The sequence below is a fragment of the Polyodon spathula genome, chromosome 2, assembly GCF_017654505.1.
Source record: "Polyodon spathula isolate WHYD16114869_AA chromosome 2, ASM1765450v1, whole genome shotgun sequence".
Taxonomy (NCBI): Eukaryota; Metazoa; Chordata; class Actinopteri; order Acipenseriformes; family Polyodontidae; genus Polyodon; species Polyodon spathula.
This window is the reverse complement of record NC_054535.1, coordinates 34,200,289-34,228,264: the sequence shown is the minus strand read 5'-3', so window position 1 is coordinate 34,228,264 and position 27,976 is coordinate 34,200,289. Positions and strand designations below refer to the sequence as shown.

At 35.7% G+C, this 27,976-nt stretch overlaps 1 protein-coding gene across 1 annotated transcript; it reads right to left on the bottom strand.

Annotated features, from left to right (window-relative positions):
- Positions 1-198: 198 nt before the first annotated feature.
- LOC121326486 (protein ZGRF1-like) lies at positions 199-26,992 on the bottom strand. Its single transcript, XM_041269771.1, has 29 exons — positions 26,917-26,992; positions 26,278-26,358; positions 25,289-25,348; positions 24,676-24,858; positions 21,764-24,071; positions 21,093-21,160; positions 20,166-20,342; positions 19,638-19,728; positions 19,429-19,532; positions 18,949-19,099; positions 17,703-18,358; positions 17,125-17,263; positions 16,488-16,672; positions 15,769-15,968; positions 14,801-14,946; positions 13,730-13,876; positions 13,436-13,550; positions 11,181-11,443; positions 10,429-10,588; positions 7,995-8,072; positions 6,241-6,382; positions 4,207-4,334; positions 3,326-3,449; positions 3,043-3,219; positions 2,691-2,825; positions 2,104-2,368; positions 1,492-1,643; positions 1,196-1,269; positions 199-570 (listed from the first exon to the last, which is right to left on the bottom strand). The coding sequence occupies exons 1-29, from the start codon at positions 26,932-26,934 to the stop codon at positions 525-527; spliced, it is 6,573 nt and encodes a 2,190-aa protein (XP_041125705.1). The 5' UTR covers positions 26,935-26,992; the 3' UTR covers positions 199-524.
- Between the last annotated feature and the right edge of the window lie 984 nt (positions 26,993-27,976).

Here is a 27,976-nt window from a genome sequence, read left to right as displayed (position 1 = left end):
AATATGTTGCCTTGTATTACAGCTTCATAGACAAGTCAAAACTTTTTACATTTTACACAATTTTAAATATTTAACAGCGACATAAAAAACAATTTTATTTAATATTTACATGTATATTATCATATCAAACATAAATGGGTAAACCACTAAGCAGTAGAATGTATAAATTAAGAATACAGGATTTATAACACAAGAAAGGATAGGTGGATTAAGACACAGGGTTGTTGAAAAATAATAAAAACAAAGACAGAAGTGGCAAAAACAAAAGCCTACCAATATCCATAGCTTCTGTATTTATTTATTTATTTATTTTAAATTTTGTACTCATCTAGCACTGCAGAAATCAGTTTCTGACTTTTGTGTACAGTTCCAATCTTAAATGTTACACACATGTCTTGGATGTGGGTAGTCATATAGCAGTCCCCTCAAGTTAAAAAAAAAAAAAAACATCTTCATCCCAAAGGTCCTCTTCACAGACCAGACCTGGCAGGGATTCCACACAGCTGCCAATGTTAAAAATCTCTTCATATTTGCAGTTGTTTTTTTTTCTTCTCATTCTCCAAGTAAAAACTGTAGAGAAAAAAAACCCACAACAATTACATATTTGCCACTAGTACAGAGGTGACCAGCCTGGGTCCTGGAGAGATGCAGGGTCTTCTGGTTTTCGTTCCACCCAAGCTCTCACTTAATTGAACCAATTAATTTCTTAATTGGTCAACACCAACATTTGTTCCAGGTCTTTAGCCACAGATGATTTAAAGATACCCAGAAAGCTTGCAGGATTGTGGCTCTCCATGACCAGGGTTAGCCACCCCTGCATTAGCACGCACGCACGCACGCACGCAATTAGATGACATGTTGCCATTTAACAGGGAAATAACTGACTTTCGTTAGGATCTTAGTTTTGTGGCTTTTTACACTACTTTCCAATGGGCCAGAAGAAAAAATGCATACTGAGTTAGACCCTTTGCTCACTAAATATCGTGGTATACCCCATTTGTTAATCATGCCATCTTCAAATAAATGCAACTTACGTTTATTTTGCAATCAACATTGCAAGTGCAGAGATTGTGTCTGTCCAGACTGTAAAACATCTAATATGTAATTTAGAATAGGAAATCAATATGCCTTTATATTAAAAACTTGTGAAATAGTAGAATATACCTATGGTAGTTAATTAAATATTACCAAATACCTGGTTTTGTTTTCATTTTGATCTTGTGTTTCTGGTAAACGTCTTGTTAGATCCACTGGGCTACCAGATGTTACCTACAATTATAGTGTTTATATTTAGATTATTCAGTTTGTTTTTTGGCATCATTATTTATTCATGTTTTATACTCAATTGACAATTACCAGCACTCTGAAGTCCTTAATAGTAGCCTGCATGTGCATAGGTATAACCCACAATTCCCTGTATCACATCCACTACTCAGAATATCTCCATAATATGCATGTAATTATCAAGCGTTATTTGCGAACACAATATACCTCATTTTGTGGTTGAGCATTTTTTGAGGTTTTGGGGCCCTTCTTTGTTTTAGTATTCCTCCTTTCTTCATTCTTCTTGTCCAGGTAAGCTTTCATGATGCTGTCCAGCTGCCCCTCAAGTTGGTAAGAATGCTTTAATCCACTGTCTCTACCTAGTAATTGAAATACGCACCATACAAAAGTGTAAAGTGGTAAAGTTTACATGATAAATCAATAATACAAAAAAACAACTGTCTTGTCGCAATTAAGTTCTAATAGTACTGCTTCTAACCCCAGAAGACAACTATGATCAGAACAAATTTTAGCAAGCGTTTAGTTGCTCATGAAAGCAACAGATGGCGCAACTGGCTTTGCTCACGTGTCTAGCCATCTTAGTTTAAAAAAAGAAAAAAAAAATAGCGGTTCTCTGCTTTTATTTTATTTGTATGGAGTTTTCTTACATATGTTTGAGTTGACGTACATTTAAAAACATTTTTGTATTTTATGTTGTTTTTTGAAAAAAAACCCTGAACATTACATCAAACACCTGAATGAGCACAGGATTTCACCTTAACAAGCAAGGATAACATTTACAGATGTTTTAATGCTTTAGTGTCTGGTTGCTTGGATTACCTTCACAGTGGCAAATCACTCTTTCCCACAGCTTGTTCTTGCGAAGGCAGTGCAGGTTTCCCACTATCAACAGGTGCCTCTTCCCTCTGGTCAGTGCCACATTCATTCTCTTCTCAGAGTCTATAAACCCTACTTGTTTGGTCCTAACACAGGACAAAACAATGATCTCCTTTTCTGCTCCTTGAAAAGCATCCACTGTGGACACCTGGACATCTTTAACCTCACTGTGGTCACAGTATGTATCGCTGTGCAGTAAGTTAGAAATCTGCAAATAGCATGTAAAAAAAGTTTTGGAACATTTAGAACTTTAACGAACAAGTATACACACAAACTTAGAACTTTGTTAAGAGGGGCTAAGTACAATGCACAAACTTTTGAATTCTACATTATAGTTTATGTTGTCCATCACTGTGTAAAAATCAGAATTATTTGTGTTTTTCATCACTAGACAAAAACGACAACACTTACTGTCTAATTGGCATTAATCAGATAATGTGTAAAAGAAACCAGTGCATGACTTATACAGTGCAAACAGTATTTACTAATAGTCTTATAAGTAATGCCTGTTCATAGCATGTTTTACTAACCTTGTACATTTGAGACTTGTATAATGTAATCACCCCAATCATCGACCCCTCTATTCCACTGGCAATCAAACTCTGGATAAGCTTAAGAGTAAAGACAGCTTCTTCAATATTGTGAAAACTGCCATCGTTTTGTATCTGCAAAGAACATAAAACATATGTGTCTTACCATAAGATATTATTTTAGTACATATTTAGTGTTCTGGCCTTAATAATATGTTTTGGCCTTGAAAGGATAACTACAAACTGGTATATTTGGGCTTTGCCTGGTTAATTGATTTCTTTATATATAGTAGTTGGTGCAGAACATCTACAATTGATATGCAGATTCACACAAAGGAGGTAACCGTTGTACCTGCTCTGTTCCTTTAACACTGTAGAAACATAGAGTTGGTAACCAATCCAGCAGGGGTCTTCGATCTGAATCTGTGATACCATCAATGAGAGCGCCATCATAGAAAAGTTTGTTGGCTATTGCAGTGATTGCAGGATGGCATCTGTACTGAGTTCTCAAGAGAACAGGTTTATATCCCTTTAACAAAAAAAAATAAAAATAAAAAAAAAAAAAAAAAACAACAACAACAACAACAACAACAATAATAATAATAATATAAATTAAGGAGCCTTTAAAATCTTACCATCAAACACAGGCGGTCAAACAGAGTTTGTTCCATTCCAGCTTCATGAGCACCTTCAGATCCCTGGATGGTGGGAGACAGCTGCTTTGGATCACCAACAAGTACCAGCTTCTCACAGCCAAACCTGGGAAAGTAAGCAATCAGCACTGCAAGCATCTTAATCCTGATATTTCAAAGGGAACCAGACTCATTAAGGTACAGCTGAATTTGATTTTGTACTTTAACAATGCTTTATATTATATATTGTGCAATTAAATGTCACAATTCATCACTGCTACAAATCAGTAGTCCAAGTTTGTTTTAACAAATAGCCCCCCCCCCATGACCAAGTGTTGTGTTGTATTGTAAGATGCATTCCCCTAAGCCAGTTGTTAAATAAATGTACAAAATACAATAGCTGAACATACAAGACTTATAAATAATTTGACATAACTAAATTCACAGCACATATGACAGGAGATGATGTAGCAGTATGTATTGAAATGTACATATTACTATGTTATGTTAGGCTCAAAGTTGCAATGTAACAGCAGCCAAATATAAAAAAGTGGGACGATTCATGTGGAAGATTCATGCTAGGGATGAATGGGCTTAGTTTCATGTCTAGAATGAGTTCTCTGGGGCGGGCAGCTGTCTGTCTAAGGGGAGGTAAATCCTTCTTGACTGACACATGTACCAGTGCAAGTAATCGGACTGCTCTCATGCTCCTTCTGGAAACTACATACATCCTGTTAGTGCAGTATACGTAGACAAATCAGACAAGAGGCATGTGTGGTAGTGTAGACAGGTTCAAGACATCTCTTTGGTTAAATTCGAATGTAAAAACGTAATGTTCAGCCGTTGCAGGTTTGACACAAAAAAATTGTGAAATTAGTTCAAACCTTGCAATAGGCTGCAGAGAGGCTGGCTCTGTTATTTGACTGCACTCATCCAAAAGGACCACAGGGAATGTCAGGTTATTCATACAAGGAAATGTGCATGCTGCACAGGTGGCTCCTACCACTTGTATCTGAATAATGAGAAGCACAAGAACAACAATAACATCAGCTTCTATACCACACATTTTGAAGTATATAATATAGAGGGATGTATAAATCTGCGGGTGGTAATCTCCCTATTGGCTGTATACATGAAGCATTAACAATTCAGTAAATGTATAGGACTGCAATTAATTTATTGTCCTATTAATTAGTAATTTATAAAACACTGTATGTTAGCTTAGGGAAGAGTATAGTTATCAATTCATTTAATGGTGTTATACTAAATAAGATTGTATTGAGACCACAAGGGTTTCTGGCTGTAACACCAGTTGGTCTGCTCACTACATAAATTTACATTCAAATCACACCAAACACTGTGAAACACATCATTCTTTAAAGACATACAACACAGTGGTCCTTGACTTCTTGTTTTCAGTTGCTGTCTGTGACACAGATGCTCCAAGTAATTGTGCTCCCACCGTCAAGGCGCTTTTATACTCTGATAAGTCTGGTTTCTACTCTGCCAACAAACTAACAACTGAGCACTCAAGGCTGTGCATTCTGCACAGTCAAATATGATACTACAGGTAACTGGGTTCAGCAGTACATTGCCTCATGATGCCCCTATTTTATTTTCTACTTTATCCAGTAATATTTGAAAGTTCTACTGACATTATACACAATTTATTCTCGATACCATTTGTGTATGATCTTTGTGTAACAGAACATTTGTGCTTGAACTACCTAGAAGTACAAAAATATCAAAGCCTAGCTTTGCACAAGGTTTAACACGTGTCTTAGTCTCAACCCTTTTATCGGGCACTTTCGAGGTCACAAAACACATGGCTGAACAATGATAATAGATGGCCCTTGACCCTGTGGTGTTGTGGATCTAAATAGCAATTGTAACACATGAAAGGTAGTTGGTGGGGAAGAGAGGTCTCAGATAGCTGGCAGAGATCCCAGGTTACAGAAACTGTACACCGGGGACTGGCACAACTTCCATAGCTTCAGGGGACAGACCTCTAAAAGGTCTTTTTACAACAAACTTGCCACAACATTTAAAGACCGTTAGTATAAACCCAACCCTGATGCTAACATCCCATAGCTGACCTCAGTGCAGACACCTGCTACTTTGGCCAGAAAGCTGTTCAGGAGTTTATTTCAGTGATTGCTGCAGAGACTGCCATGAACTCACTTGTGAGTGATGAACATTTTAAGGTCCTACAGCTTAACTAAATGGACTCACAGTCAGCCTACATTATGTTCACATATATTTACTTAACTAGTTACTAGTTAACCCATTAGGACCCACTGTCCTGTTTTATATGCCAATCATCTGATACTAATGTGACTGTACTTTGCATGGCTGAGTAGGTGTAAATGGGTTAATAGTTGATTCGTTCAAAAATCAATCAGATTGCGGTTCGAAGTAAATCACAAAGAAGAAAAGGATTCCATAAAGAATCATTGAAAATGTATGTGGGTTTAAGTTAACTTGAACTCAGTTGTGACTCGGGACCTTAATATTATTATATATATATATATATATATATATATATATATATATATATATATATATATATATATATATATATATATATATATATATAAACAAAAATAAAAAAAACACAATAGATTTGTTGGATTTAAATAATGGGAAAAAAAGTGCCAGACATTTTTTTTCTCTTCTACTGGTTTGTGCCACAAACTACTGTGAAAGTCTGTATGCCTTTATAGTGCTTCTTAATACAGTGGAACCCTTTAACCCAAACCACAATGGCAATATTTAAACATTTAGAATAACCCTTTGTTGTTACTGATGCAACAATGAGGGAGGACAGGCCTCCAGGATTCCACTGTATAATAACGTACAGTTACTGTAGCCATATATTTACAGGCAAGGCAAGTGCATCATCGCTGTATCTTCCTTACCTCCTTTAGCAACCCCTTGTTTCTGCCCAGTTTGTGCTGTTCAATACTCTTCCTCACATAAACCTTCTCTATGTTGCTCAGGTCCCCTCGCAGAAGGGTCTGCAGCTCCCGCAGCTGCTCACTGTCACTCCCTGCATGCAGACTAAGCAAAGGATAGTGTATTTTACAAATAAAATCATTCTGTGTATGCTGGCAACATCTCCCAATCACAGCTGTAAATACAAAACTAGCATGTCAGTGACACTCATCCCCCACCATGGATGTAAATGAAAAATTAGAGCCATCAGTAACATTAAAAAGTAGATCACCGTGACATACATCTACTACATGCATGTGTAAAATTGTATACTTTGACACATAGACAGACAAACAGATGTCTAATGAAGGTCCTTTGAAGGTTTCATCAGGATATGGCATGGGGTTTTCTATGTAAAATTAAAAAATGTTAGTTTAAAACAGTACAGACAGTTAATTATGATGCACTCAATAACTTTTGCAAAAAAAAAAAAATTTAGGAGCCTATTGTATAATTGCCCTGCAGAGACTGCCATGAAGTCACATGTGAGCGATGAGCATTTTAAAGTCCTACAGCTTGACAAATTGAACTAGTCGGTGTAGATTATGCTAATATACATTCACTTAACTACTGACCAGCAAACTCATTAGAACCCACTGTCCTGCAATAGCCTGTACTTGCCATGAGAGGAAATGCATGAATGGACTAGGTTTACAGAACACCCTGTAGACATTGCTGTATCCTTTGTTGTACGTATCACAGGGATATATTAAGCAGTAGAACCTACAGGCAAGAGCCCTTCAGTTCAGACAAGGTCAACTACCAAGGTACTGCCCGATAATCAAGGTGTCACTGCGGTTACAAACCTGTAAAAAGTGCTTTTATTGTTATTTTAAAAAAAGTACATCTTTAAAGATTTATTTATAAAGTAGTGTTTTGTTTTTAATAGAAAATCAGAATGTTCAGGGGCCATCTTCTGAGTGGTTGTGCCATGCAATGTAGTTTCGTGATCAGTGACTACAGGTTCTGAGGTTCCTAATTTCCAACACAGTCACACATCTTTTGATTTTTGTATTGACATATCCAGGGTCACAAGTCAGATGGGGAATAAAACTAGATATATGACAAATGATTCTCAGCTGCACTTGTGCAGAGTAGCAGAGATTGCATTCTGCTTGTCTGCATACACTGTTATTGTATCTACATCAAGAAAAAACAAAAAAACAAACTGATTTTTTGTTTTTGTTCATCAAATGTTTTAAATTCTGAGACACTCAAGCTGTAAACAGGGTAAACAGACCTGAAAGTCACTTGCACAGTTCTAATCATCTGTTTTGGTTCCTCAGCAGCAGAAGAGCAGAGTATGCTTTGAAATTGTGTTTTAGCATGAATAACGAAAGAGCTGCACAATGCCATTAAATTAACATCAGTGAGTTGCAGGAGGGATCATTGACGTGGATGAAAACACAGGACGTGCTGATGATCATAAACATTGCTGAGTATAATGTGTTATACAGTGTGTGTTTGACTACGGGATAAAAATGTTTAGAATATCTAAACTATTGGTATTTTCAAAACAAATAACTAACTTCAAAACTGGATTTTTAGTGGACATTTCAAATAAGAAAACAAAATAAATGTGTGGCCATCACAGTATTTACATATAAAGAGGAATGTGTTTCAAAGCAAACATTTAACTGCAATGTGCTACAATAACACTTGAAAACACTTCAGTTACCTGTGTGGTAAGACAGGTCTGGCAATTTTCCTTACGCTTCCAACTCTGATGAATCTATCAAACCCAAGTTCTAGAAGGCTGGATAAAATAAACAAATAAAAATAAAACAACAACTTAAAGATGTGGTCTTTGACTTCCCTTTTCCCTAGTATTGTCAGAGAACTGGTCTAAGAAAAAAAAAAAAAAAAAAAAAAAAGCCACAACATCAATAGTACAGTTACACAATTATTGCATCTCATTTGTGATTCCTAGCCCATACACGGATTAACCCTTTACATAGTGAAAGTTCCAGCTTCTCTCATTAACACAACTCAAAACAACTATAGGGACCTGACTGAAATAGTTCATATTACAGTGTTAAGATATTCAAAAGAAATAACTAATAACTAATAATAGTTTTATAGCATCTGTTAATAAATACAAAATTCAAATTCTGTGGGGAAGTTATATGACTGCAATGATGCTGTGTATATAGATCATTAAATCATGTGTTTTACTGTTACAAAAGCTTAAAATCTTCAGCTGTAGAAATATTCTTTTTTTATTTCAATATTACCCAGTAGGTAGATAGGTCTTATGTTAGGTCATTAATTGCCAGCATTACAAATATTCCAGCAGAAATTGCTTCAGAATAGACTACTCAAGGCTGACTGTGAGGATGCGAGGTGAAAAATAATATTAGCATTGCACTGGCTTCATTGAACCATGATTCACCAACGGGTTTAACTAATATGCTTCCCCACCTCACTTCCTACCAATCTGTCTTGAGTAGTCTGAGTAGCAAATTTTGCTGCAATAGCTTGTGAGCATGGTAAATAATAAGCAGAAAGAACTATAAAGGATCATAGAGAACACACATACCAGCATACTAAGAAATTCAGTATTAGCAAAATGTAGACTTTAAAAAGTGTCCCTTTACTGCTATCACAGTCAACTCTTACGTATAAATGGTTATCAGATATTAATGCCTAATCTAAAACAAACTAAATAATATAAAATTGGTTTAGTACAGTGGGGATTCAGCACATATGTCAGGATGTAGCATGGGTTCTTTTTGCAACTAAAGTACCAGTATCAAATACTTTAGTCAAAGGGCTTGTCTGGGCTATAGAAAGACCCTTGAGGGGTACACCTGTTTAGTTAAATGAAGGCAAGTGTTTATGGTAACTACATGATGTGACAGGGTCCAGATGGAGCCAGAGAAGGGAGTTCAGAAGCGGGTATGCATGAAAACCTGAGCACGTGCCCCAGAGGTATACTGCAGCTCTATAAACCATGACAATCTAGTTATCAGGTATCATTTTATTACCACATTACCTAGTATTTACAGAATGACTTAACTTGAACCTAGCATTTTTGAAGAATAATATATTTATACATTAAAAAATGTATATGTTTTTCCACTTCTATTTTAACTCTCATTTCAATAATCAGGGATTTCTAAAAAAAATAAAAAAAATAATAATAATAATTGAAATCTTAATAGTTAAATAACATCCTCAGGATTATGTTAGGATCTTGAAGTTTTGCAAAAGCAGTTGGCCGATTAACTGCAATATAGCTTATTCAATTTCAGTGTTGTAACATTTACAGAGGGGATCTACTACTATAGAGGTATAGGGTGGCAAATCCCCCTTTTCTCTGTGGCGTTACAATTTATTCTTACCCCTCGAACATGTAAACTGCCTTTTGTCACTTGCAATTACTCCCAAACACTGTCACATCTGCTAGAGTTTTTTCAATCAGAAATTGAGTCTTGAGTGTTCTTCACACTAATTGTTTGTATTGTGTCACATCTATGGCATTTAAACTGTTTTAATGTAGGGCCTTATGTTTTCATCAAACTGGCATTAAAGGTTTCTTGTGACCTGCCATCTCCTACAATGGGATACAGTCAAGCCACTATAATTGGCATAACACACACTAAGTGCCGTATTAAAAATGCAGCTTATATTTACAATTCAACAATTCTTTGTATGGTAGGAACAGTGCCATAATTTTATCACACAGCAACCAAACATATATCAATAAATGTTTCATGAACGATACACGTAGGACATTAGAAACACAATATGTAGGACAAACATTTGTGTTAATGGACTGTTTCTCATACGATGGATTCATTTGTAACTCAAATGGCACCCTTGAAAAGCTGCAAGCCAATTCTCAATGGGCAAGACAGCAGATCATGTGCATTTTGCCATAGCGAAAATAGTTGTAGTTTGGTTGACATATACAATTTTGAACTGCAAAGGAACACATTTCAAAACAGAAGGGAATTATTATGTCTGGGCTCTTACAAATTAGAGGTTAAATCTCACCTTCCTGAGATAACCAAATTATACTTTGGTATTGAGATTTACTTATATATGTTTTAGGTAGTTTCCAGCATCAATTCAATGTTAAGATTTGTTGATGGTATGACAATACAAACCCAAGAAGTACTCTGTCAACAGCTACGTTAGTAGAGGAAGAGATGAGAAGTTTCCACGAAGTCCGTCTTGGGCCATCAGCAGCCTTGATTTCAGCAAAGAGACGCACCAGGAAGAGAACAATCACTGCCAGCAAGTAACTCTTCCCAGCTCCAAAGACTCCTAATGCAAACAACAACAGCAAATTTCAGAAATAGTCACCTACAAAGTTTATAGTAAATCCATTGGGTAAGGAAAGAAAAAATGTATTAGGAAATGTAATAAAAATACAATTTTGGTACTACAATCAAGTAATTCCATACTGCATGTTAATTGTTTGGTGTGAAAAGCATATAAAGTTATTTCCGAACTAATTGTAAAATACTGACTGATTCAGGTTGAGTCAAATTAATTATCATTATGCTCCTTATTTATTTATTCTTTATTATTATTATTTTTAATGTAAGTGAGAGTTAGCATTTTGTCCCAGCAACCATTTAATTATATTAAAGGTTTAGTTTGGGGTGTGGGAAAGTTTTCTGGGGTAATGTGCCATTATTGGTATCATGCAGGATGGCTTTTTTGCTTTAATTCATTATTACAATATACACTGCTCTTCCAAAATTTGATTGATATATATCTAAAACCTTCTTTGATGGTTAGGCCTTGTTGGCAGTACATAGTATACGCCTGTCACAAGTTAACTTTTTCAATATTTACATATTTTATGATCAGAAACGGTAAACACTTGTGATTACCCGTCATAAATACTTACCATGTACAATTGTTATAGGCAGCAAGTCCTGCCCACTGCAATTGTCTGGATTGTTACTCCCTTCCATCATCTTGGCAATCTGATAGAGAGCGGCTGCTTGGTCTGTGTTTAAATGGTAGCTGTCTATCATCTCCGCGGCCAGATCTGGTGCTCTACCCGAACTCAGGAGTCCAGAACTCTCGGCAGGACGAGTAGTGATGGCAGGAGGCACAAATCCTCTCCTCTGTCTGCACAGCTGATCTGCACTGTTATTGGCATCTGGCCTGAAAAAGAGAGAGAAGTGGTTTTATAAAAAATGAATTTATTAAATACAGACAAACACATTTTACATCACCTCGCTTAATGTCATACACCGTTTACTAACACGATTTTTCAAAAACCATTCATCATGCACCATAGGTTCTTTGAGAAATTAACTCTCTTAATATCATCTCACAAACCGGCTTCTTGTCACGTTTTGTGCAGCCTGTCAAATGCTGCGTGGCCGGCTTTACTAAAAGTAACCAGAGGACAGAATTAATTTCCAACGCAACTAATAACCAATAATCATCTTGGCTGATAAACTGACATTTTGTGCAGCCTGTCACATGCTGCATGGTCGGTCTTAACGGGATACAGTTCAGTTACAAAACACCAACGTCACCAAATATAGTCATATGCACACACAAAAAAACATCAACTGCAATGCCTAATTGATAGCTCTCATCAGGTCGAGAATTCATGCCTTTTTTAGATAGACATAAACTGTTTCGTTCCAGTTAATGATACAAAACGTATTTGTCCTGTAGTAAACTGTATGCATTTATTTAAATGTAAAGAACGACTAAATGTACAGTATTAAAACACTGCTCTTTAATTCACTGTTAGTTTCCTTTCTTTATTTCTTGCACTCCTAATGTGGTCATAGGCAAACATGAAACTCTCTTTATATCATGACCCGCTTTATATCACGAATTATGCCTGCACGGCAATCAAGATATAAAGCAGGTTCATCTGTAATCATTAAACAGCAGGCAAATTTAAATGATAGTATAATTGTTAATATAATTGAATCTACCACTGCAAGTACTTGTCCTCTTGAGTTTTCAAAATCTAGCTTAAACTGTGGCATTAAACTTTCATGTATTAAATCCCACCCATTCAAACAGTACACATATCTAGGGCAGGATCCTGTTAACTCCTTGTAACAGGCAGACCAGCCCTGTTCAGTATTTATTTTTGACAGGGGGTTGCCCCCTCCGCCCATGTACTGTATTTGTATTACAAGTTATTTATTTGTTTATATATTTGTATGTATGACGGCGAACCGCCGTGTGTTTTGTTTATTTTTGTAGGTGTAAATAGAACAAGATAGTTGTGTGGTTGTTTTTGTATTTCGTTGCAGCGTGGATGGGAAACCCATCCACGTTAATAATTAAAACTTGTGCAGAAGATTTTTGCTAATCGGGAGTTGGTCACCTACATAAATACCTGCAGCTCTCTGCACTCCATGTGGTGTGTTCAAAATAGAAACTGGGGAGCGACAGGAGAGAGGTGATTTAAAACGAAAATGAAACTTAAAAGACCACTGAAGGAGATTGCCCAGCCTTACCTAAGTTTTTGTTATTATTTTGTTTTCGAGCTTGTTTTGTTTAAATATTTTATTTATTTGTGCTATTTAATAAACAGCGCACGTCACGCCTTTAAACTGCTTTACCTGCCTGTCTGGTTTTTTTTTGCGCCTTCTGGCCGGACGTCACCGTCACCGCCATTTCCTGCCACACTCCTGTTAAAATCACAGCACTATACTTCAATTTATGCTAATGACCGTCAGGAGATTTCTTCTGCGAGTCATCATTTTTAGTTTTAGTCTTTAGATTTAAATGTACTGTATAGATTCAGTTGAAAATAGTGCATTTTAACATCTACTATGCAATATACCAAGAACATGATTTACTAGCACAATTTCTCAGTTTTGTTCTGTTGATACCCTTTTGTGTGTCAACTTCAGTCTGTTATAAGAGAACAATACAAACCATTTGATTCATACCTCACTTGTGCCCATTCATGAGATACATCCGTGTCATTTGTAAGATTTAAGTAATACACCCAGCTAGCTGCTTTTAGATATCCTCTCCTGTCTTTTACTCACCCAAGGGATACATTTTTGAGAGCTTTGAAGCATTTCTTTTTATGCCTCTCTACCGTTCAGACATTGCTCTAAATCAAACAATAGTTTGATGCTCGGTGCACATCAGCCTTCCACTGAAACTTACATTTTTAATAAGCGTGGTATAAGAGGTAGTGAGGCTGGGTTAAAGTGTTCTTGCAGGTTTCTTAGGGCTGCGAGTTCAGTGCTGGCATTACAAACATGCAATGCATGAACAACCACTGTAGAAACAAAAATCAAAGGCAAACATACTTTTATTAAATCAACCTGCTACAAACCCACAGTGCATCGTTTAAAAAAATAAAAATTAAAAAAAAATATTTAAAAAATAAAACAAATTGCATACCAAGTCTGCTAGTTTATGTATTTTTTATATGGAAACCTTTGTCTAAATGCTTACTGTCTGAGGGCCAGTTTGATGGAAAGTATCCTTTTAGAGGCACAATCTCCAATTCATTGCTTGAGGATGGTCCAAAGAAAGCGCTATAGCCAATAAACGTGTCCAAGGGGTCAAACAACAGTGTTTTTGATACAACCCAGAGATCATCTGCAACAGTAGAAGAAAGTCAATTGTATTATCTTCCACCAGTGTTAAAATAATTTTCATATAAAAATGCATCTGAAGCAAAAATTTAATAATCTATTAATCTGTTGCAGTGACCCAAACATTATAATAACCAACAATCCCTATGCAAACTAGCTTAAAAAAAAAACAAGTAAACACACCTTTAACTAAGTTTTAACAGTTCTAATAATAACAGTGTATTGTTTGTAAACTCACAGATAGCTACTGCCAGTGTGGCCCCGAGTGGTTATTATCGCTGCAGTAATGTCCACAGTGATAAAACTGTGGAAAAAATCTCACTAACACTGGCTGATGGTTTCAAGTATGCCAGTGCCATCCAACCCCAACAACAACATAGAAAAATGTTTGTTTTCTGAAGATGTGGTTACAGTCAATTATCTAGACAGCTATGCTCAGTGTGAGGTGCATCAATGTTTAAATAAGTGATTAAGTATGTGCATTGTTATTATATAGTTAACATATGCATTAAGCATGTCTGTCACATTCCACTTCAACAAACACATGCAGCTGTGATGACATGTTGCGATGTACAGCAAAGTGGGTGGCAAGGCACTAGCTGGTTTCTAAGGAAGAATACTAGACATACAAGGAGTTTTCTCATTGTCTGGTAATCCTTACAGCTCAATTCAGCATGCCAGTACTGCACTGTGTAATACAAAATGAGAAATAAATTCAGTTTAGATAGTGATTGCTTTCCCTCTACTTCACTTATAGTAATGTCATTTTTAGACTTGTGATTTAAAACATACAAACTTATATATCCAGTGTAATCATCAGAACTTAAGCTATATCTTGGCAGACCGGCTTCAGAATATTCATGTGTTTATGAAGTGTAACCGTTTTACACACCATGGATTTTGAGACTCTGTCTGTTTAAACATTTACCTTTGCTGTAACTTGAGGAGGTCTCTTTCCTGCTTAGCCTGAGATAAAGTCTGGGTTTCGCTTCTTCAGTCAATTCTGAAACGTCACGTCTATGATTTTTTAATTTTCCTTTGTAGAACTGCTTTCTTTGAAAATCAAAGGATTTCCTACAAAAAAGATGACATATGGTCCCCTGAGCTTCTCAAACATAAAATATTTTGCCATTCAATTATGTCATTTAGGAAATATTCTTTGAACCAAACGGTTTCAGTGGCTTTTCTTGGTTCCCTGTTTACATTCGCTGGATGTGAAAAGAGCAGCACATTAGAGCAGCTTGTAAATCAGCATATTACCAGTTAGGAAGTTTTCTGCAGACTGTCTCAGATGTTATTGTAATTCCCTTCTTGCAGGTTAATTTAAATCTTCCACACAGAAACTGCAATTGGTTATGAACTCAGCTGCACATATCTTCCTTTAATAAAGACATTTTACCTGACCAGTCTCCATGGACTACCATTCTGTAACATTGGCTTTTAACAAAATGGACTGTAAATTATCTGGCTCCCTATGTACTTGGCTTGCAAACTTCATACTACTAATGCTGGACTACTTACTTTGCCATGTGTTCGTCTGAAAACTGTAGGCAGATACGACTTTAGTTTTCAAGCTCTATATCTGTGGAACCCTCCCTGATTTTATTAGATAGTAAATCTGTATTGGTTACAAAACTATTTTTTTGTTGCTGCTTTAATCTGTGAAACAATGAGGTGTTCACTAAAAGCGCTGTTTAAATTTGTATTGCATTTTTTATTGTATAAGAAATAACTAAATTTGCATATTTATTTTTACCTTTCCATTAAAATATAGAATAATTTAAATTCCTTTATCTTAAGGATGATTTAGTCATCTAAACTGAATGCACTTCTAATAATAGGAATGTAATATTTTAACTGTATAAGCTCTTTTTAAAAAAATAAATAAACCCTTACCTCACCATAAGATGGCACTGGCTATACAATGGTATATGCTGGCTTCTGATGTAGGCTGACATACTGTTCACATCGGACAGAATCATTTTATCCTGTGACTCTCCAACTTTCAATGAACTGCCTGGTTTCACCTCATCGAACCATTTAAAAAAACTGCACTTATCTTGGTTAGAAGCATCGCAAGTGTAGAAGAATCTACCCTACAAGAGGAACACAATATTTATATCAAGCTTGAACAACAAAGGTTTTCTGAATATCCCCCCAGACAACTTTGTTCTGACAACTGTTGAAGCAACTTGTCAAATGTGACATTTTCAAGCAATGTTCAAGTTTCTCAGACCAAAATTGTTTTCACGTTAAAATAATGCTAGAAAATGTTTTCTAGAACTAGTTAGTTCCACACTAACAAAAGATGATGTTGCTGTTATATCTGGGATTAAATGGATGAGTGTAAATCTAACATTTAGGGTAACAAATCTATTTGTTAAAAAACAAAAGTTAAATTGTATAAATGTAATATTTTACACAATATTTCTGATAATGATACATTAAGCAGTTCTTGACTATTTAGGGATATACGTTTACTGGAGGTAATGGCAGTCAGTTCAGTGTTGAAAAAGTTTGAGCAGTACTCTATGCTCTGGTTTTTCACCACTGCTTCCATCACTCCCAAACGTAAAATTAAATGTAGTCAATGTATGTTCAAGGCTCCAGTTTACCTTGTTCTTACCCTCCTTCTTTACCATGACCAGTTTGGAAGGCTGCTGGTGCTGACAGAAAGGAACCAAGCTGTCCTGCTTGTTCTCTCTGCCTGGTTTCACCGAGGTATATGAGGATATATCGACTTTTGACAAAGCTCTGTGAAGACTCTGGGAGAGGTCAAACAGCAGGATATTGAGGTGTTCTAAAAATAAGTGAAAACCATTAGTCACTGATTAAATTACTGAACAATACAGTTTACTTATACAGAGGGTACACATTTCTGAATCCAGCTGCCAAAAAAAGGGGTTTCCACTGATCAGCCACCTTTCATCCCATCCTCTTCTAATTATCACCTAACAAATTCCCCATGGTTGCTATTGATACCTTTCACATTTTTTGTCAATACTTCCTGAGATACTGTATGATACAAACTATTGCTTTCAAAATTTAGAGTGATTAAGAGTGCACTATATTATTAATATCAACGCACTCAATGATTATTGCGAATGGTAGAGCAGTGCTCTACATCTAAGATATTACAGTACTAGTATATCGAACACATAGATAATAGGCAACAGAATTGACAAAGTGTGCAAAAACAATGAGATTATTTTACTGTGATCAGTCTAATGTCTTGTTTTAACTGATTCGTACCTGTCAGTGCTGCTGTAAATACTTGTTTGTAATGGGCATGTGACTGAAAGACAACTGGTATATGAATCTCTCTCTTCGGAAGACTGACATCTTTCACAGCACTTTCTCGGGGAAAGGATAACTCAGCAACAGCGATGTTCTACAATAAGTAAACATCACCACATATTGTTTTACAAGAATGAAAACAATCACTTCACCATTATTGTACAAGGGCAGTTTACTGTTGTCTAAATGCTTTACAGCCTCTCAACAAAATCCACAGGCCTAGGTATCATGCTTATAGTACCAGTAAGTGATTATTCTACTCTGTCTTTATAACTTATGATATCAATCTGCAAATAGATACTTTAGAAATGTTACATTTAAAAGTTTAGAATTTTTCAGTTAACCGTCAAAATGAAACAACATTTGTGGCAAGGTTTTACAAACTCAAAATGCATTAATGTTAGTGAGGTTTTATTAGCTTTGCTGTTAAAGGTTTACGGTAGATTTGCACACCTTTCACTGAGAATTCTAAACGGAAAATTGTTATTGCATAACTTGGAGGAAAGTTTAAGAGTTAGTGGGAAGCCTCAAACCTGACAATCTCGAGAAACACTGGGCCCCCTCTGTGCTCTTGAAGTACCCTGCTGCTTATAGTCTGGGTAAGTGGGGCCTGAATTTAGGGAATGGATGCGATTCCCTTCAATTACACCTTGTCCGTTAGCAGGTCTCTGCTGTTTAACGAGTGTCTCTTTTATCCGGTGGATGTTAAGACAATCCTCAGCAGCGCTTTTCTGCATCACAGCCTCCTTTCTCTCCCCACTCTCATCCTGTGCCGTTCCACACCATTCACCTCTGTTTTGAGCAATTCGATCAGATGGGGAAGTGTTTTGATACTTCAGCCATTTACTTTGTCTGTCCTGGGAAGTCACACTGCGTATTGTTGACAATGTAGGTTCCTGTGTACTTGCTTCAATGGTCTCTTTGCAGAAGGCGTTTTTGCTTTTTATGTCCCCAGGCCTGACTCTGCCCAGAGAAAGGCTAGGTGAGTACTTGTGGAAGCTGTTCAAGGAGGAAATTTCAGAGTGCTGTTCAACCTCGTTGCACTCATTTACATCTGAAAAGACATCCGAGTCGGGAGGTACTTCAGCACTACTCGCTGCCAATGGAGCAGTGACTATCGGGGTTCTCGGTCTGAACGCAGAATTGGTTCCAGCATCCCTATTGATTCTTGAACCTGTTGACACGCTACCTGTAAAAAGCAACAATCCCTTTTTAGCGATAAAGCTCATTTTCAATGTTGTATCTAGAAGTATATCCCAATTCCCTATTTCTTAGCTTAATGTAGCTTTTAACAAAAAATATTCAAATCATGACTTTTCAGCTCCTGCAGCTAAAACTATTACGTTGGGGATATACACAAACTGGAGGCCAACAGAAGGAATAATAATTTAGTGTTGTTGAACATGATTTTGTAGCTTTAATCTTTAGACATTTATCAACTAGTATCAAAACTGTCAAACTGAACTGAATTGAATATGTGTATATAGACACTAAACCCAATTTATGACCTTGACAGCAAATCACTCGAGCTCTGCATACCTCTGCCCGAGAAGTAGAACCCCACTGTAAACAAGCAGACACATACTTTTTCTCCCAGTGCTATGGAAGTGTGCACCTATTCTTCTAAAAGATTACCTACCTAAAAGGTTTTTAAACACATTAGCAGAATTTGGATTATGGATTTAAAATCCAGAAACATTGAACATTAGGGATTATTTTAAAACAACAGGTTATTTTAACATTAAGACTAATTTAATTAAAAAATTAAAAAATACTGACCCATGTTGGACCCTGCAATGCTCAATGGTGCTCTTTCGATTAAAGAATCATAGGCTACTTGCCCTTGACCCTCTTCATAAGAGCAGAGTAACCCAAACAAAGACCCTGGTTCTGGACTCAGTGAAGGCACCATCTGTGCTGGTGACATGATCTATACAAAAATGAAATATCCATTAGGTTTTATTAACATGTATTTAAAAAGTATTGTTGCTATCAGCCTTCAGACAAACTGTCCCTACAAAGCTGCAGAACTACAGTAACGTTGTGTGTCGATTCCTTGTTCACATTTAATGGGAGTCTTTTATGGGTGTTCTTTACAGTTGTTAAACACATTGCATAATACGGCTCTTATAAACCCATTGTGCATATCATGAAAACAGAACAGAAACGTGTTGCTGAAATCACTGAACACGGGTATAATTTTTGTAGTACATCTTTATTATTTGCCATTTTACACTAAAGATGAATTGCACTACAGACCTTGGATGGTTCCCAAGATGACCACTGTGTTGATTCAAAATCAGAGTCTGCAGAACAAGAAAGCCAGCTTGGGGCTTTTGACTGTGGAATCAACTCTCCTATTCCTAAAAAAAAAAAAAAAATTAAAAAAATGCACACAACATTAAAAGAATGTTGACACTCTTGAAATAATTCATCAAAATAAATGTGTAAAACTGGCTATTTCTTACTTGGGTAACTGGTGTTCCCAGCAAAACTAATACTCGCATTATTGTCCCAGCCTTCTTCAGAGCAAAATTCCACTTCTTGAGAACCTGTGAACTTAATAACAAACAGACATATATTATAAGAATATACTTTCATAATAGAATGAGGAGGATTCGTACAATTTAATACAAAACTAAATAAAAAAGAATGCAACTCAAATGACCAAATCTATGTCCTCCATTCTCAATTTCTTGGAAAACAGATTCAAATCATGCCCTTTTGGCTCCTGCAGCTAAAACTACTGTTGGGGATATACACAAACTAGATATTCAACAAAACTTTAAAAATAAACAAAAAAAATTATTATTATTATTATTAGTAGTATTATCACTATTAATATTATTATTAAAAGTGTTTTGTTTTCATTTTTCAGTACCTAATTGTCTGCTTAAACATGTGAGTTGGGACATACATTTCATGTGATTGATATTGTTGGGTAATTATGCATATCTTAGATATGATTAGATTATTTTCTTTGAATTCATCATTACCTTAAAAAAATCATTGGGGGAAGGACTTCTGCATGACAATGGTGATAATATAAACTGATCCTCATCAGAGACTCTACAATAGCCCTCTTCCTCAGACTCAAAGGGATCCTGTGGCATCCTGATCACTATGTCACTAGCTGCAGATCCCATTACCTGGTGCCCTCTAAACTCAGCTAGCTGCATGGCAATACATTAAAAGATCACTTTCGTAAAGGGGCTCTGGTTATTCAGGCATTACAATTATCATATTGCAATAACATTAGTCTATCCTTTACATCTTGTTCCAGTGATTTAAACAATGCAATACAAACTGCCTCGATCTCTTTCCTAGAAATGTATTCATACTTCAGCCTTGTTTATTTTGGAAGACCATCCACACTAGACATTGGTGCTACTCACAATACATAGGTATATTTGTTCTTACTTTTCAGGAAACCTAGCCTTTGAAAGAAAAACATTGTGCTCATATAGACTCACTTGCAAGGGCTTAGTTTGCATTCTTGAGTTACATGCTGTATTCCAGTCACTCATACTGCTTTCCTCATGCAACACAAGCATATGCTAATTGACAAAGAAAACAATCTATCTTGTTATATTGCACACATGGCTTTTTTCATATAAACTAGTAAAACCATAATTCGAACCCTGCTAAAATTGATACAGCAGTTATCAACCCTATCTTAAAAAGAGCTCTTTATTTCTAAGTTTTAAACATTATGTTTTTATTTAATTAAGCAAACTTCCCACTTAAACAAAAGCTAGCCTGTTATCTCTCAAACACCAGATACAATTAATTATTTGCAGAGTTGTGTAAATTACTATTTTACCTTTGATTAGTCTAATATAATTAATTATACATTTAGTTAAAAAAAAAAAATTACAATGTGATTTTAAAGGAAATAATTAGAGAAATAAGAAAGCATTAACCTTTTCTGCAGGTGCTTCATGAAATGGAGACAATTTTTGTGTCATTTGAGTCAATTCCTGTGTCTCACCTGAGAAAAGAACAAGTGACTGACATATCTCTTAACTTTCACACATTACTATATTTATAGCATCTCTTTCAATTGTAATATTTCATCCATATCTTGATGGGTAAAGTAATAATCAACTTACATTTAATCTTAAACTTGAGATTTAAAAACAAACAAATAAGCAAAGAAACATTAATGCTAAAGGAAACATGCTTACTTCACTTGCATGGTTACTTATTGTATGGTGTTTTTCCTAATGTTTATTTTAATAACAGTAATGTTGTTGTATGATCTTCTATTGTTGTTTCTGCCACACTTACCATACTAAATATTGCAGCAAACATTGCTAGTGAAAGTACTCATATAGGAGCACTGCGCTGTATATGGACCCCTGTGCAAAGCTAGTGTGCTTCTGCATTTCACTTTTCTATCAGAAGCATTTCTTCTGCAATAGTTAGTAAGCATGGCAATTAACCATCTCAGAGAACATAAGAAAATCTTACAGAACATAAATATTATGGACATTAAAAGGAAAGAAATTCAATATTAAGAAAATGTAAACAGTTAATTAAAAAGTACTGGTAACTTTAATCTATTTGGCCAAGACTAAAATGTTATCTTTACCTGCATCAATCATAACAGAGCTGCATAACTGTTCCTTGATTTGCCTTTGAATCCTGAACTCTTCATCTGGAGATCTGAACATTTCTAGGCTCTCCAATGCAGTGCTGTGTTCAGAAAGAGTTTTTAGAAGTGAAAGGTGATCATGTCCATGAAGAGAGCGCTTTTGGGAAGCATTAGCATTGTATCCAGTCCCACTGCTGCCCTTATATTCTGGATGTTTTAAAACTGATTTGGTTATTAAAGGTTCCCTCATTTCACCTGGCTGATCTGAAAATTGTTCCTGTAAACAAGACGACAGTTTCTGCAGCATGTATTCTGGAGGTCTTTCAGTTTTATTAACTATAGCTAAATGACTCCTTTCTTCATGGGAATTTTGAATTGAAGTAGAGTAGTTGTTGATGTCAGCTTCGTTCCAATATATATCCATTGTGTTTTCTTGAATCTTAGGAGTCTGTAAATCCCCACGTGGGGTGCTAGGTGAGGCAGAAAGCCTATCTAAAGTCGCTGCTTGGTCCACTGAGTTTTTGTAATGTTGCTCCACATCACTCCAGTTTGCAGGCCAGTCTTCAATACCTATATCATAGATATCCTCTTCTCCATTATTTTCTTGGGATGGATGAATATCCTTTTTATATGGACCATCTTGCCCACTTATCACCTGACTGTCTGCTTTAAGGCATGTGCTGAACTCATCGGTGGCGACAGCAATGTTCTCAAAATGTTGAGAAAGTCTTTCATTTTCTTCACTTTCATGGCACTTCACTTCTGAATTGTTAAAATCCAATGAATGCCTTGCGATTTCAGCAACTGTGGCAGATGTAGGTGGTAGAACCAGTGGCTCTCTCAGACCAACTGTATTTTTTGCATGACAGTCACTCATAATGACATTACTAACCAATCTAACCTCATCCCCTACAGACACATCGTCAACCCATTTATATGGATCAGACAGAACCTTTTCCTCTATTACCACTGACCTCTTCTCTACAAATTCTTGAGAATTAGATCCTCCATCTCCATCGGCTAACATGCTACAAGGCAAACTTTCCTGCACTTCATCTTCTTTCATATTATCCAGGTCAAAGTCATCCAGAAAACTGAAGTTTAGACAAGGGAAGTCTTCCTTACCTGGACTGTAAGATGTAGATGAACTTGACACACCTTCAAAACACTCTTTAGACTTAGTGCCTTGCAATTCTGATATTTCCACAAGGACTGGCTTCTCTGATTTATTATCTTGTGCGAATACATTCTCATTCTTATTATTGTACGAGTGCCCTTGGGTAGGACACATGTTTTTCTCAATGAGATCTATTGCAACCAGTTCCGCTGAGTCCTCCAGAGGATGATCAAGAGGTGGTGGAGCTGAGGTTTGAAAAACAGGCATGTCATTTCCCAAAGGTTCATGATCTGGAGAGAAGCATTCCTCATTGTCTTGTTTCTTGTCTGGCAAAAATGATTCCCAACGACTTCTATGTGGAATTGCATTATAATAACCCTCTGATTGTTTAAATCTATTCTCTGTTAAAGACTGGGCAGGAGTCTGAACAAGAGTATTGTCATTGTGACTAATGAGATCGCAAGATGGCTTTTGTTCACCTTGCTTAATGTTTTCTTGGTCATTTCCTTCATATTCCTGTTCAGTTGAGACTTCTAGAAAATCAGAATTCCAGCAGCTTGTGTCATTCAAACTGCTTGTAACAATGGTATTTGTAGTTTTCTGTGTCACTTGGTCCAAATCAGTTGAGCGGGTATCCTGAGCTAGCAGTCGATTGTTTTGATTACAAAACGCTGCAGGACCAGATGTATCTTTTAAAGGCTGGTGTTGGCCAGTATTAGATGTTTCCAAAGCTGTAACATTTGATGCGTTGGATCTAAGTAGTGCTAAAATCTGTGCTTTGCTTCTTATGCCTTTAGATATTGCATGGGTGGGCTGATAGTTTCCATCTGTTATTTGGATAACTCCTGTAGTGTTGTCTTGGTCTGATAAGTCATTAGATGGTTGGTGTCTAGATTCAGTATAAACTGAGTGTCTCTGTTTATTGTTTGTTTTTTGATGTAAAGACACAACTGTGGGTGCAGGTAAGGAGAGGACTGAGAGATTCTGCTCCAATTGCTCAGGTTTTACATTAGCACTAAAGGTATTGTCATGAAAACCTGTGGCTAAAGTAGTAGGAGTTTTGATAGAAAACAAAGGTGATGTGTTATGCAATAAATTCGATGAGATGTTATGCTGAAATTTGAGACTTGATACTTCATTTTCCTCAGTTGCTGGTTTCTTCTGAATTTGTTGTGGACCCCGGTATCCCTGAAAATATTTTAGATTGTGTTAGAATGTTAATGAAGAGGAAACATTTTTTTCCAGTGAGAGCCAAAGGAAGTATATTTGACACCTTTGTATAGTCGGTATCAGTTCCAATAAATGGCTGGGTTTACAGATAGAAAAAATAAAGACACCCTAACTGATTTGTGGTGTTTGAGAGTGGGACACCTGTTTCTCTTTTTATCAGCTAAATATATAAATATCTTAGCACCCTGAATAATCAACCCTTTTTCAAAAATAAACATAACAAACAACTAGGGAAGGGACAATTACCCCAATCAGATCTTGTTTACTTAACTTTTTAGTATCTCAGACTAGAAAATTGTACCCTTTTCAGTTAGGCAAAACATCACAAGTGCATTGACACCCCAAATATGACAATTTACTTCCAATGCAGAATGACTGGGATGGGATGTTTCTTCCTTATGTCCTAAATCGTGTTCTGCAATGGTGACTGCCAAGACAGGTATCACATTAAATGTCATAGCAAAACAAATCCCACGTGCCATGTAAAAAAGTGCACGCTGCTTGCTGAAATAAAGCGATAGCATAGTATAAGTAACAAGGTCTAGTTTAAAATGGTACTTACAGGATATTTTCTTTTCAATCCCACAGGTAGATTTTGCCTCATAGTTACTGGAGGATAGAGCCTTCCATTTTGTTTAGAAATCTCTTTGGGCCCATGCTGGTCAGGGGAGCTGTTCTCAGTCACTTTCTCTTCCTCCACCGTGATCAAATATCTGTCACTTTCCAAATCATCGCCTGGTTTTACCTTAACAGTCACGCAATATAGTAATAGTATAATCAATGAGAGCTCGGAAAATTAATCATTTTCAGCCAAATCTCACAGAATATGTATTGTACAGTAAATAATTAGGGGTGACATGATACATGTGTAGGTCCAGTTGTATGATGCATAAGATTAAATAATCATTTAATGACGGGCTATTTTGTTAAAAGGCAAAATCTGACTGAGATATGGAGAGTATGTATTCATACCAACTATAAAACACACTTATTCTTCATTCAAGAACCATTTGGTGAACTACAATGAGCTTTGTGTTTTTGCTCTTGTACAACAATACAAGCAATTCGTACCATTACAATATAGTTTATCATGTAAAAAGAGAAACATACAATGGATTTTTACATCCCTATAAATAATATTTAATGCTTAATTATTACCAAGTAAATCATTTTACCTTTCGACCTCTGAGGTACACAGCATCCAGTTTCTGTCCTTTCTCGTCAAATAATGTTGCCTAGATTTAAAACATTTCAGTTTATGTAGAATAGTGCCCCCCTTTTTTAAAATTTATATAAGCAAGCGATTTCCATTGGTTTCTAAACATAACATACAAATGTGGCATATTAAATAATGTTTGTAACAACACATTAGTGGGAGAAAAATAAAGAATACAAAGTTGTGACTTGAAGCATAACCACTGTCACAGGTAAATTACATCTTTTATTAAATGAGTCAACTATGTATGCCATTTAACTACGAACAGTTAGGTTAATTCTACATTGCATGGCACGTACCAACAAAGATGTTCTGTTTTATTTATTTTTTTGTTTGTTTTGTTGTTTTTTTTACTAAAAGAAAGAACACACTTTTTTTTTTTTTTTTAATACTATGGTTAGTTAAAACTAGAAGGTGGTTTGTCTGACAAGATCCAATTGTGATTAGACTTTTGGGGGAACAATGTTAAAAACCTGCAACTGTACCTGTTTCTTTCCCCGACCACATTATGAAGCCATATGTATATTGTTGTTTTAACTAACAACTTATCACAAATACTTTGTCAGCTTCAGCATGAACCAGTGTTAAAAAAACAGCTGTTAGTTGATAGAGTGCCCCCTAGTGGTTGATCTTAATCTTTGGGTTTCTTTTTTTAGAGAGGTATATGCAGAGTTTTCACAAACCAGTGGTCTAAATACTTGTTGGCACCATTTTTTTTTTTTTTTTTTTTCACTCCAGTGTGCAATTCCACTAATGCAAAAAGCTGTAAGAAAAATAGCGCCAATATGTCTATACATGCGAATGAGTTAAGCTTTAAGTTAGAATTTGGAATGTGACCTTCGCTGCATAATAAACTAGTTGTATGCCAAATATTTTGATAATTAATGCATGAAACTTTTTATATTATTATTATTATTATTATTATTATTATTATTATTATTATTGTACCTTATTTCCATCAAAGCTTATCTTTAAAACTCCATCTTGCCATGTCTTTGCCTTCTTTGTCTTCTGGTGAGTGTACAGTGCCTGTTACCAATGCATTTCATAGAAGTTCAATACAGCATCTCATTATATTTAAACTTAGCATTATCTGTAGAGGCTTCTTCATAAATGGGGTAAACTTGGTAATTTCAAATAATGTGCAATAATTGGCCACCAGGTGACACAAGGTGCTAAAATGATAGGTTAACAATAACACTGTAAATGGGAAGTGCTGTAATGACAAGTTAACAATAACACTTTAAATGTAAAGTAAAAAATAACACTATTATTATTATTATTATTATTATTATTATTATACTACTACCAGCATTGCTATTATTTGTTGTACATATCCCTTACATGATCTACCATTTAACTCCCACGGCCCCATAGACCCTTCCTCATTTGACTTTGACTTAGGGGTCACTTGTGCTACAGGAGTAAGATCAATAGTATTGCTGCCCCTTCCTACAATATTGTCCCCCTCATTCATTGATTTTCGGAGTTTTATTTATAAATTATAATTTAAATAAGCAGGTACCATGAAATAAGTAAAACAGTGTCTTCATAAAAGGTAAAATAAACCAAACAAAAAATACTTACAATAAACTCTGCAAACATTCTTATTTAACGGGCTTCCAGTTATTTTAACGGCATTCCTAATACATTTTATTCAGTGTTATCTAGAAGAAAACATTTAATTAACACATTTTGTACAACGTATTACGTATGCTTGTACAGCTGAGATACACATGTAAAAACACAGGAGTCCTAACTAAATCTTTTTGTTAAAATACTTCATAAAGCTTTATTAAAACCCTTTCAGTCTCTATCAGACACATGGAAATGCTGTCCTTTCATTGTTAAATGGACGAAGTCGTGTTTTGTTATTATTATTATTATTCAAAGAACATTTCCAAGAGGTGAAAATTAAGGAAGACAGTTTTCGTAAAATAACGGAGTGATGATCAAGTACTGTAGTATGCAAATCTAACTGACTTATTTAAATACAACTCCAAAATGCATCAATGGCATAAAAATATTGGCATATAAATATTTCAGAAAAAATGAAACGGATTGTACGGTACTTACTATTGACACTTTCTTATTAAACACAGCCGCTATCATCTCTGTTTATTTTTTGGTTTTCCCGCGGAAGAACACATCATCAAAGCGGGACAGAAAATAGGTGTCTACAGAAATCTCCTGACAAAAAAAAGAACTAAATGACAACACTGATATCTACAGAAAATACTTCTTGTCCACGTTTTATTTTTTCCATTAGAATATATTCAATTTCAAAATAAGTATATAATTACATAGATGGGAATCTCTGTTTCTGCTAGGTTGTATCTTTGATGGTTCCAAGGAGAGGTCCTTTACCATGTCACAAGAAGTTGAGTCCACGGAAAAGCAATTTTCGCCCAACTAAGTACAGTTTAAGCTTTACAAAACTGGGCTAGTGTACTTCCTATTTTGATTGTGTTTAATACAGTTATTTTCAATTGAAATAATTTGGTATTCATTTCTGTAAGTACATGTTCCAAAATAAATTGAATCCGTGTTTCAACTAGATGTAGAAAGTTAGCATTTAGCAGTTATCATAAGGTAGTCGCTGCATATCAGCAGTACTTGGAAATACAGTATTTGGCTGCGGCTACTA

Coding starts and splice junctions, on each gene's coding strand:
- LOC121326486 (XM_041269771.1), bottom strand. Junction 14,947..15,768: donor CAGTGCCATCTTATGGTGAG/GTAAGGGTTTAT, acceptor TCTTTTTTGTAG/GAAATCCTTTGATTTTCAAA. Junction 4,335..6,240: donor ACAAGGGGTTGCTAAAGGAG/GTAAGGAAGATA, acceptor CTCATTATTCAG/ATACAAGTGGTAGGAGCCAC.